General features: G+C 40.6%; 1 protein-coding gene across 2 annotated transcripts in view; it reads left to right on the top strand.

The window, feature by feature from the left end:
* RFX4 (regulatory factor X4) overlaps positions 1-12213 on the top strand; it is a 91247-nt gene that overhangs the window by 35825 nt on the left and 43209 nt on the right. Inside the window, exons 5-7 of one of the 2 annotated variants that reach the window (XM_004937813.5) lie at positions 4184-4245; positions 9956-10169; positions 11017-11094. In XM_004937813.5, coding sequence (XP_004937870.2) covers positions 4184-4245; positions 9956-10169; positions 11017-11094 — 354 coding nt within the window. Of the gene's footprint in view, positions 1-4183; positions 4246-7114; positions 7194-9955; positions 10170-11016; positions 11095-12213 lie in introns of those variants that run through there. The other variant, XM_040702998.2, reaches the window with a different exon arrangement.

Here is a 12213-nt window from a genome sequence, read left to right as displayed (position 1 = left end):
ATCCTTATTAGCACAGAGACAAATGCATGGGATGCTTTTCTCCTCCTCCTCCTTTCAGGATCTCACCTGGTGAAATAATTTAGATGGAGTAATTGGGAAACAAAGTTCTCAGTTTGGTAATGAATGAAATAAGGAAAAATGGATCATAGGATGATGGCAGAATTAACAATACTCTTCTTATTTTAAAAGGGAGGCTGTCTCTGCTTGTGTTTGAATCTCAGTGCTGGCAATATGAGGATAGGAGCAATGGCAGAAATTACAGCTGGCAGTCATCAGGATGAAGGAATGCCACTTTGCAGCCATTTGCTGGTAACAGAACAGCTGCTGCAGTTACCCATGCCTAAGGTTAATAGGTTGTGTGGAGTACAGTACAGACCTTTAGAGAGGAAGTGCATTTTTCTCACTGTCATTCATAAATCTTTCTCTGTTTTGCATGGATGCTTAAATAATTTATATTATTTTGATTCTGCTGTGTGAAGAATGAGAAAAAAATAGAAGTAAATAGATATTTAATTCAAATTTATTTAGACACTAAGGTGTCTAAAACAACCAAACAAAACCAGTCAAAACTAGGTAAAAATTCTGTTAGCTCCAACTTCTGTGCTATATATGTTGAACGTTTTACTATCAGCACTGTAATCTCAGTGTGAGAGAAAGGTATGGGAAGGCCCTTCCTTGCTGCATTCACTTGGGCTGCCCAATGCATTCAGAGTGGAGTAGGCACTGCCTGTCTGAAGGGAAAGTTTCCCATGTGTTCTTCCTGCACCATGCATCAGGATTCTCTACTGATGAGTTAGCCAAATACACACCTGGATATATGAGTCCACCGGAAGGTGTAGACTGTATGTGCTGCTTTATATCTGTCCCTTATGTACACAACATGCAACTACCAAGAGAACTCTGAAACCATGGGAAGATAAAGAAGCTATTAGCATTTTTATTTTTAATCAAGAAATTCATACAACAAGATCTTCTATACGCAGAAGGTAAGATCAGGTCTTGAGCAGAGCAGAGAGGAAGAGAGGGAGAATAGGACTCAAGTTTAGTTACTGAAAGAAATCGAAGGAGCATTGCTTTCTGAGATCAATATATGAGGGACAGATATCATAGGTAATTGCGGGTGAAACTCCTGCTCTACATTGGTCTCAAAACCAAGAAGCCAAGTAGCATAAAGTAATGCCACATGAGTTTGATGGAGTTTTACTTGGAAAATACAAAACCTGCATCCCTTTATTCAGCAGATCACACAGGCAGATGGATTTGTGGTAAATTTAGAGAACTGTTGGATGAAATTTCAGTTCCATTGAAGGACAATCGTAAAAGTCCTCTTCACTCTAAAATTCCCTTGGATACCACCCATGAGATCTTTTTAACGCTGCTTCTGTTGAGGAGCCAGCACTGCTGTGAGAACAGGGACTGGGCTCCATTCAGAACGGGGTTTAAACTGCATGGTCAGGTCTTGCTTCATTTCTGCTTATGCAACCCCACGGCAGCGATGAAAGGAATAGAATCCAAGTTGGTTTTCAGATCCTAACCTGAATTTTCTTGACTGACATCTAGGAACACCCTTCTCCCTTCTCCCTGCAGATGTAGAATTAACTCATTTTCTCTGTAGGTCTTTAAAAAGTCAATACACACTAAATGCAATTACGGTGTGTTTTACTGGAAGACTTTTCAAGATGAAAGCATGATTTAAAAACAGATTTCTGGACTGTCTGCTTTTTTCATTTACTTCAATGCACCATGAACTCCACTTTGTCCTGCCTGCTCCAACTTCCTCTCCACTTTAAGGGAAATCTCACTGCCTTTGGGAATAGCACTGCACAGGGATTCACATAAGTGTAGATAAATGCAAGCATTTATACCAGCAGCTAGTTCATTGCTTACTTGACTTGTTTCATTCCAGTCGCAAACACTGGTGCTAACGTGTACAGGCACCAAAGCATGAGTATGCTGTGCTATATGTATCCTAAACACACAACATTAGATCAAAGAATCCCGATGTTTTCTTTCAGAGGTTTGCTAGATATTTGTTGTTGTTAATTACTGGCAAAGAACATTTTAAGAGATACGTACGTTTCAGCTGTGTTCCAAAAGGTGTATCTCATTGTTTAAGCATGATAAACTTAAAAAAGAAACAAAGAAAAGGGGGAAAAAAAAAAAGATCATCTGATCATCTGCTCTGTTATTCTCCTTTTCTGATCACCTCTGCCCTGGTATGTAGAAATTGGCTGATTTATTTAAATCCCAGCAAGTCCCATGGCATATGGTTCATAAAGTGGCATTTACAGTGTGCATTGTAACACTTCATCACTACTAGGCAGACTTTGAAAGTAATACGGGTTCACATTGTTCCAAAAAAGAAAAATTAAGGTGAAAGTAAATCTAATACTCAGCTTTTCTTTTGAGTCCACTGCTGTAAAAATCAACCTTAGGAGAGGAATGGAATTTTCTGAATGACAACTGCCACCAAAAAAGAAAAAAAAAAAATCCCCTAACCCAAAAAGCCATCCTCAGAAAGTAGTTCTTCAACACCGCCTTTTTTCCCACAGCCTTGTGGAGCCCCCAACCCTGTCTGCGGAAAATGAAAGAGAGAGGGGTGGGATTAATGTGTAATTAAAGGGAATTTGGAAGGCTGAGATGTTGCGGAATGTTAGATCAGTAGCTGGAACAGCATGTGGTGTTCTTTAGGCAGGCTTCATTGAATCCATACAAAAAAAGAAAGAAGGGCTGCTTGCCTGTCTGCTCATTTATCAAACAGCTAGGCTGAACTTTCACAGCTCCACAAAAGTGTTTTACTGTTTGCTGAAGTTTTGCTCCAGAAATTAAAGCTGAACAACCTTCAGTGAGTCTGAGTCTGCATTTTTGACGTGAGCCACGTTGTGCAAAGCTCTGGGGACGTGGTGCAGGTCAGTTTTTAACATGATGCAAAAGAAAGCTGAGTTGCACGTTTGATTTAGAAAAAAATATTTTACTGAAGAAACAGTCAAATATGTGACATTGTAACATCTTTATTTATAAAGCACCTTTTGATCCAAATACATGTTCCAGAGCTTTCAGTCATCAATCAGGATTAAATATTTATCACGGTGGCAAAATGACTCACAGGGGAAAAATCTATACTATTTAATCAATTTTACTTGACGCTGTCTTCTGTTTGAACAGTTGTATTCCATCTTGTATGCCTGTTTTTCTTTAATTCTACTTGTTCCTCCTCACCCCCCACAAAATAGGAAACAGCAATCTATATTATGAAAGCACAAAATAAGCTACAGATTAAGAAAGAAAGAAATTTCTCCTGTAAGTGAATCTCCGAGGCTTACTGCTTTCTTTCTTGCGTGACTGTTCTGCCAGCTGAGTTTTGCCCCCGCTGCAGACGACACTGAGAATCAGGTTCAGTCCCATGAGGTGCTGAGGGCTGCCTTTCCAGCAACTCCAGCTGAGCTTTTTCATCAGGAGTAGCCTGGCTGACAGCGGATCTGCACAACTGACATTCATTAATTTGTTTCCTTAAGTGCATCTGGTGCTGAAGAAGTTTTGTTTTACAGTAGCAGTGTTCTTTTAATCCCTGCTGATGGACCGAAGCCCAGGTTCTTGACAATATCCTGCTGCTGCTGCTGAGATGCGCTTGTTTTCCATAGCAGATAAATTGATTACGACCTATCTTTAGAAAATACAACAGTGAATCTTCTCTGGTGGAAGTGGTGCCCTGTCAAATATCAATATCTTTTCACAGAATCCTCTCTTACAAAAGGGAGGGTTTAATGGCAGGATCGTGAAGGCCTTTGAAGACACGTTGCCTCCAAAGCTCTCAAAAGGAAAGGCTCTTCTAGTTGCAGGAAAACCAAGTTTGTTGATCCTGCAAACAGATTTAAAGAAATAGTCAGCTCTAAGTACCATCTTCATTTGTTCAAAGGCAGAAATGGTGTGAGATTCAAGGAACAGTAATGCCATAAAATTATTTATCTAAACTGATGGTAGTTAATAAAATCGTACTGAGTTTAAAAGCCCATTTCCCTTTTTTCAGCAATGGAAAACCTCAAAAGCTTTCTCCTGATTTTCCTACCCATGTATTTGGGTGAGACCACAGTACAGTTTTTCTGCCTATTGGTCTTTACGGTCCGTAATAAATTATTAACAAATGTTTTCATTTCTTTCTAATATCAGTTTTATTCATTTGCAGATAATAAGGCAACAGTTTCCACAGCTAACGACGAGAAGACTCGGAACCAGAGGCCAATCAAAGTAAGCAGTATATGGTGTATTATCATCTCCTGCAGGGCCCCATCTGGCCCTGACTGAATAGAATAGTATGACATCAGGGAATGATTTGTCCAGTTGGGGAGTTAAGGCCCAACTCTGATACAGTTTCCATTGTGGTTTTTACTCGGTCTTATTGGTTCAGTGGTGATAGTGCTGCATAATCCAATGGAGATCTTTTACTGATTTTGTCAGCAATATTTTCCATATTTTTTCTACAATTTATCTCTTCTCAATTCACTTTACATGACATGAAGGGCATTCACACTTAGCACTAAGGGAGCTACTGTTGCTGACTGGGAAATCACAGCTGGTTAACATCATGTTTAACTTTGGAGAAAAAGTGGTGGAATGCTATGTGGGATTTAGCTAGAAATATATATTGGCCTAAACTTAAATTGTCCACAGACCTGAATTTAATCAGTTTTTGCTGTGTAACAAAATCCAACGTCTCTTTACATGATCAAGGAATTAGTTTATTGCCTTATCCAAAAGATGGTACCTCCCAAAAACAGTTCATCCCAATAGTTCATTCAGGAATGAGGAATAGATTCAGATAGAAGAATGCACTTCACATTCTATTTGAGATTTTCCAGTTGTTTTTATCTTCATCTTGAGATTCTCATAACTTTTATAACTCAACTTTTTCTAAAGCAGTAGCTAATTGTAGATCTGAAACTTCTCCCCAAATATAAATTCAGACGTGCTGTAACAACACTCAGAGCTACCAGGAATCACTTGGCTGTAGATGTTGCATTAGTCCAACAGCACATTAGGAAAGCCTGATAGGTCAGGACTCAAAGCATCAGGACTTTGAACTGAATATAAATTACACGGAAGCTCATAAAGACAGGGTGAAAGCATGCCCAGGTTGCTTTAGAGAATATCTCCTATGACAGTGCTCTTTGTCAACCATGAAGTCATTCTGATCCTGGCTATAACTTTGTTATTTGTCTTCCTGTTTAAACAAAGAATGAGCACTGGTATATTCCCAAACTGGAGCTCCTCTATCAGCTTCAGAAGTCTCTCAGAGGGGCAAGATGCCTTGATCAGCTAACTGAAGGTATCTTGCATTTGCAAAAACAATGTGTCTTTGCTCTCAGGGGCTAAAAATCAGTGAGACTTAAAAGTTCTTGCATATTTTCCCCCTACCCTGCATGCCTACTGAAGAGGCTTTCAGGTCTTCTCTTTTCATGCTGTCTTTGCAATAGTTCTGACCCTATCTAGCAAGTAAGATGCTTCTGAAAGTGCTCTGTAAAATCCTAGTTCCTTGGTAGTCTCTGATAATGCTTCTGAGAGAGATTATAGTTTTTCAAATTTCACAGCCTCAGTAGGTATAAAATGGAATTGTTCTGGTCCAAAAGAGGACCTACATCTTCATCCATGGCTAACACCCCAATGATTATAGCATACAGAGAAGCAATTTGATCCAATGAAGAGGGGGGGGGGTATAAACACATCTGCATATTACAGAATCACAGGGGTTGGAAGGGAGTTCTGGAGATCATCTGGGCCAACCCCCTGCTAAAACTGGTTCCCTACAGTAGGTTCCATAGGAAAGGGTTTGGGCACGTTTTCAATATGTCCAGAAAACGAGACTCTACAACCTCTCTGGGCAGCTTGTTCCTGTGCTCTGTCACTCTCAAAGTAAGGTCTTTCTCATATTCGTATGGAACTTTCTGTGTTCCAGTTTATGCTCATTGCCCCTTGTTCTGTCACTGGGCACCGTTCAAGAGTCTGGTCCTATGCACTTGACTCCTCTCCCCTCAATAAAATCCCCTGTCAGCCTTCTCCTCTCCAGCTGAACAGTCCCAGGACTCCAGGCCCCTCACCATCTTCGTGTCCCTCTGCTGGGCTCTCTCTAGAAGTTCCCTGTCTTTCTGTGAATTGGGGAGCCCAGACCTGGACACAGCACTCCAGATGTGGCCTCAGCATTGCAGAGCAGAGGGGGAGGATCACATCCCTTGACCTGCTGGCCACACTCTTTGCAATGTACCCCAGGATACGATTGGCCTTCTGGGCCACAAGGTCACACTGCTGGCTTATGACCAACCAGTTGCCCACCAGGACACCCAGGTCCTTCTCCACAGAGCTCCTGTCCAGCAGGTCAGCCCCTCACCTGTACTGATGCATGCTGTTATTCATCCCCAGGTGTAGGACTCTGTATTTGTTCTTTTTGAACCTCATCAGGTTCCTCTCTGTCAAACTCTCCATCCTGTCCAGCTCTTGTTGAGCGGCCTACTGGTGTGTCAGCCAGTCCTCCCAGCTTCATATCATCAGCAAACTTGCTGAGGATGGACTCTGTCCCTTCATCCAGGTCACTGATGAAGATGTTGAACAAAACCAGACCCAGTACTGACCCCTGGGGAACACCACCAGTTACAGGCCTCTAAGTAGACTCTGTGCCACTGATCAAAACTGTCTGAGCTCTGTCAGTCAGCTAGCTCTCAATTCACCTCAGTGTCCACTTGTCTTTCTCATGTGCGCATTGTACTTCTTTGCAGTGAATACACAAGCACATACACTCCTTGGTAGACCCAGCACAGCTATAACTGAGGTCTGTTTTTATTTTCAGAAACATCTGATTGCATTTCAGTTGTGTTATGTAAATAAATTACTTTATGCATTAACACTTCAGTCCTTTTATCACCTACTGTGATGACCAATTGCTGCCAGTATGATTTTCATTCCATTTCCTTGCTACTGCCAAGGAAACTCAACCACAGAAGTGGTTGAGATCATCTGGCTTCACACTGTTCTGCCTTCAGTCTTTTTATAGCATGGCTCCCTTGTAACATTTCAAAGTTCAGAGCTACAATGGCACTATACTCTTCGTCATCTGTTGTGAGGCTTTCTCTTTTGCAGCTGGGTTTATTGCTGCAAGCCTGCAGCTGTTCTCTATCACGCTGAGCTTAGAAAGAGTTCCACCACAGGTGAGCCATGAGAAGGCATCTAAACAGAAAAGCTCATTTCTTTCTGTACTACAGCTTGAAACTCTTCAATTATATACACAAGTGGTTACTTAAACTAGTAGGAACAATATGGTGCAAAGGGGGTTTTGCTTCTTCCTTTAAGAGTGCTGTACTGTAGATTCTGGATCCATGAAAGGAAAGATTATTCTGTTTACTGCAAAAATGATTGTGTGGTTTGCCCGTTAATTCCTTACAGATTGAACTTTCAAGACTTGTGTATTGATTTCAGTTTGATTGTGGGTGGTTGGTTGTTGTCACTTTTGTGTCTTTCTTTCTGTTAGAAATGATTTTTTTTTAAAGTGCTAAGAATATCTGTAAACTGCACCAGTGATTTTTTGCCATTTGGGATGGTAACATTTCCAGGTAGCTTCCTCCTTCAGTAAAATTTCTATGTTAATTTGGCTATTGCTGTCTATGTGATTTTGAAGCTACCTGGCAATCTCTTTAATGTACTATACTGCCAAGTGAAACACACCAGGCATTAAACAATGCCCAGTGACGTTCCACTACAGTTCGGAGGCTTCTTTTTTTTTCCCCTAGAATTGATTTAAGAGGAAACTTAACATAAAAGACTGACCTGCTTAAGTTATACAAACCTCTCAGTCTGTCTTGAACTTTTGCAGTCCTGCCTGCTGTGGCCTTATATTTTTCTTATCTTTTTTTCTTTTTTCTCTTTCTCTCAATAATTTGTGGTGGCAGTTTCTTTCCGTTTTCCCATCCCCAGACATACCAAGCTCACAGGACATAAGAAAGTAGGCTTTATGGCTGTTATACACAGTGCATGTGTGACAGCTGCTATCAAACTGGGAACTTGAGCTGCAACCTGGAGTTGTTACTGTTTAAGCAAAAAAAAAAAAAAAAGAACCCAAACAAAAACCAACAAACTTCTACGGCTGGTGTACCATTGGGTGTAGCTTGGCACATGTAACGTCTGGCTGAATCAGCCTTCTTAGTGTCCTTCGCTCTGGTTTGTCCTTTTAACAGGCACAAAGCAGTAAGGATCCTATTCAAATAAAGCCAGTGAAACATGTGACATGCACAGCAATGGTATCCAAGTGAAAACTTGCCATCAGCTGTCTGTAACAGAGTAGGGTGGATCTGGAGCCTGACTTCTGGTCTGGAATGTACATTTTGGTCTAAGCCCTGACGTGCAGATTTGGAGCAGATAGTGTGGCTTTCTAAGGTATTGAAGGAAGGAAATCTTATTCAAATAATGTCAGATTAATATTTTAATAGATCTCCTCTGGATTATTCAATACTGAGTTCAGGATAGCTTTTATTTTTATTTCATTTATTGATGGATGACGTGGAACGCCCTCAGTCAAACTGGTAAGGGCTGCACATATGAGAATCCTGCAGCTCCCCAGGCCTCCTCTCAGCCCATCTGTGCTGGTAGACAAGATTAGGGCTTCCAGCTATTTGCCACTACTTTCTGTTGGAGATTATAACATGCGCCGATTTGCGGGTGAGAGAGTGAATCTGCTCTAGAAAAAAAATCACCTTAACTTAAGCTGTTATCAATTAGACACTGCTCCTTCACTATTTGAATTGATGTTAGTACAGCCAGATGATTTTCCTAAAGCAAACTAGGGGCGATCAAGTGAACCGATCTGCCTGCAGCACTCTGAAAACAGTAACTGTCTGGGGAGGGTGACAAACATCTGGAGATGGTCCCCTCTCCTCCTACACAGCTGGATGCAGAAGTGAAAGTCCCATCTCGGTCTGATAGGCTGTAAGGAGAGAACTGGAAGATCACTGAAAATTCCCTTTAAGAAAACAGAGTCAAAGGTACAAGAGCAACCTGATTTTATGTTGGCTTTTGTAACCACTAAAAAATTTAGTTGAAGTGGTGATGGGGCTTACAGCTGAGAAAATGAAGTAAATGTCAGCAAAATCACGGAGTGAATGAGAGTGTCTCTGCTGCTTTGATGCAAGGGTTGGCCTGGATAATGAGTGCTCCCATTAACACCTATAATAATGCTAAGCCGTGGCACAACCGTGTGCCATAAGGCCACCAGTCCCTTCTTGTAGTGCAGCCATGCCGCGTAACACCCACTGTGCTCTGCACAGGCAGAGTTACGGCGTTGTGTAGTATCCTGTGCTGATCCAAGACCAATTATGATGCTAAGTTACAAGGCACATCATTTTGAACTGTACGTTTTCTGCTGTTCATTGCTTTCAAGCACACGTTTACCCCCTCCCCCCCCCCCCCCCCCCCCTTCCCACATTGCAGTGCTTTCAGGTTTTGAAACATTTCTGATCAGTTTGTTTGTGATAAAGACTTGTGCTATTCAGGGATCAAAGCGGCCCTCGACAGTCTGAGAAGAAATAACAACAGAAGGGCCAGACCAGAGGGGCTGTACCTCTGCTTATTGCTAAACTAAAGGAGCAGCTGCACAGCACAACTCTGCCAGCAAGTAGCTTTAGGACGTGCTTTTAAATCATAAGGAAAAAAAACATAGAACTCAATTAATTTTCTGCCCTGCAATGGTCAGCTTTATTAACTCTGAAGAGAGCTGCTTTTACCAAAAGGAAATTTGAAAACGCAGTGTATTACCACAATATTCTGCTATTGAATCAATGCTTGTTAATGGTACAGAAACTATCACAAAGTCTGTTTTGCTATCGAGATTATCAGCATTGTCAGTTTCTCTTACTCCCATATCCTTTCTTAATAATCCTTAAATGACCTACTTTATGAAATGTACCTCTCTGTGTATCAGGTACCATTATTATGGAATTGCAGTGAAAGAAAACTCACAGTATTACGATGTGATGTATTCTAAAAAAGGAGCAGCCTGGGTCAATGAAACGGGAAAAAAAGAAGTGACCAAACAGACAGTGGCATATTCACCACGATCCAAGCTGGGAACATTACTGCCAGAGTTTCCAAATGTCAAAGATCTAAATCTGCCAGCCAGTCTGCCAGAGGAGAAGGTAACGCTTTGGAAATATTTTCTCAGCTTGTCCTGTATCTTTTTTTTTTCCTTGCTTTGGATGAAAACTTCGTCTAAAGTATAAAGACTTTAAATAAGATTAAGTACAATAATGCTTTGATTTTATTTATGGAGAATTTAACTGCTTCTTATAATAGTCAGAAGTATCTTCCCTTAGTATAGCAGCATATGCTATCAGATGTATAGCATATCTAAAGCCTACACACACTCTTCTTTCAAAGTTGTATTACATACAGCAGGAAAGGCTTGGATGGTAACTGGTTGTATCACCAATAACAAGACCCCAGTTTTCTGTTTTAGCAATATGTGAACCCACTTGTTGGCAAACTGAAAAACAAATCCGATGCTTTCTTGTGGGGAGAGGAATTTAATGCATTCCTTATCCTTCTAGGCTGGAAATTAAAAGAATCCTGTCTGCACCTATGACAAAAGTGCTCTGACTGTTCTTGGCTGAGCTTGCTAGTTTTCTGATGCTATTCACATGTGTAGTATCAATGTAAAGTGGACAAAAGACTAGGGTTTTATAGTTCTTTATGTCCTAATTAGGGCCACATTCTCGTCTTTGATCTCACTGAGGTTTTTTGCTCCTCTTACATTTGAAGAATCTCATTGACATAGAAAAAATCATGAATTCAAAGGGAGAATTTACCTTTAAGAAGAAAACTTATGTTAAAGCTAATCTAACTAGACTCCGATTTCATTATTTTTGCAATTGTGCATAGGTAAGAAAAAGCTTACTTTTTTGTGCTCTATATTCTGATAGCTTTAAAAGCAGATTTCTTAAAGTAGAATGATCTTTTGTGTGTCTCCCTCTCATTCTTTTTCAGGTTTCTACCTTTATTATGATGTATAGAACTCACTGTCAGAGGATACTAGACACTGTAATAAGAGCAAACTTTGATGAGGTATGGTTAGAAACTGCAGTTATAGTTTAATGATACATAAGGTATGAATGGATCTGAGAGCTTATTTGGAATTTGATATTACAAACATACGGTTTTGTGGTGGCTAATCCTTTTCATGAATAATGAAGAATAGCTTACTTGAGTACACTGATCACTGATAGCATTAAATCTCACTTATACCACTATGTGAGTTAGAGGAATGAAAGCAGTGGGAATGGTTTTGACTCTCCATTGGGATTAAGGTGGCAATATCCTCTTCCCAGATGCTGACAATCCAGTTCTTACATCTCAAGAACTGTATCCATCACCACTTTCCTAACCTTTTAGTTTGAACTGAGCTCTTTTTGAAGGAATTCCTCTGAGTGTTCAGCACAAACCCAGGGCAGATGCCACAGCCTAAGTGGTGTTCTGTGCTAGTCTGTTAACAATGAGCATGGAGATGGGGGGCCTGGAGCCTCCCAGACATCCCCATAAACCTGTACCTAAAGTCTCCAGTTCCTCAGTTGTTTTGTAGTGCAGCCAGGAACACACACACTGCTCAACAGGTGATATGATTCATTAGAAATGGATAAGACTTGTACCTGCTGGATATCAAACTGAACCTGAGGGTTTTCTGGCAGTGCATGCATACAGTCCTATAATTAGAGGTGAATGGCTACAAACATCAAACATTACTGGATTGCGAAGAGTTTTATATCACATGTAGAGAAATCTTCTTTTCTAGGAAAGCAAATCTGACTATAGAGATGCTGAGGGCCTCATTCAGATATAACTTGAAAAAAGTCAAAGGAAATGGGTCTTTTGACTCTGCATTCTGAACTAAGGCAGAGAATTCCTTCCTTTTTTTCTATCTCGCTCTAGTTCTCACACTGATTTATAGCTGAGGCTCTCTTAAGCCATTGCCCCAGTCTAAGTTCTTCCTTGCAGGAAAATTGTTTCTTCAGTATTGTGTTACTTCTTTTGACATTTTCCAATGTGTCTCTCAGGTCTTCTCCTAACCATGTTTAAGTGGGAACCCAGAAGCATAAAAAAATATTTCAATCTAATGTACAGATTAGAGAAAACCAAACTGCTCAGCCCTTTCACTCCAAGCCCACTGATTCAGGGAGAACACGTATT

The sequence above is a fragment of the Gallus gallus genome, chromosome 1 (genome assembly GCF_016699485.2).
Source record: "Gallus gallus isolate bGalGal1 chromosome 1, bGalGal1.mat.broiler.GRCg7b, whole genome shotgun sequence".
In the NCBI taxonomy this organism is placed as follows: domain Eukaryota; kingdom Metazoa; phylum Chordata; class Aves; order Galliformes; family Phasianidae; genus Gallus; species Gallus gallus.
The sequence above is the reverse complement of the archived record's forward strand: the minus strand, read 5'-3'. Positions and strand labels throughout refer to the sequence as shown.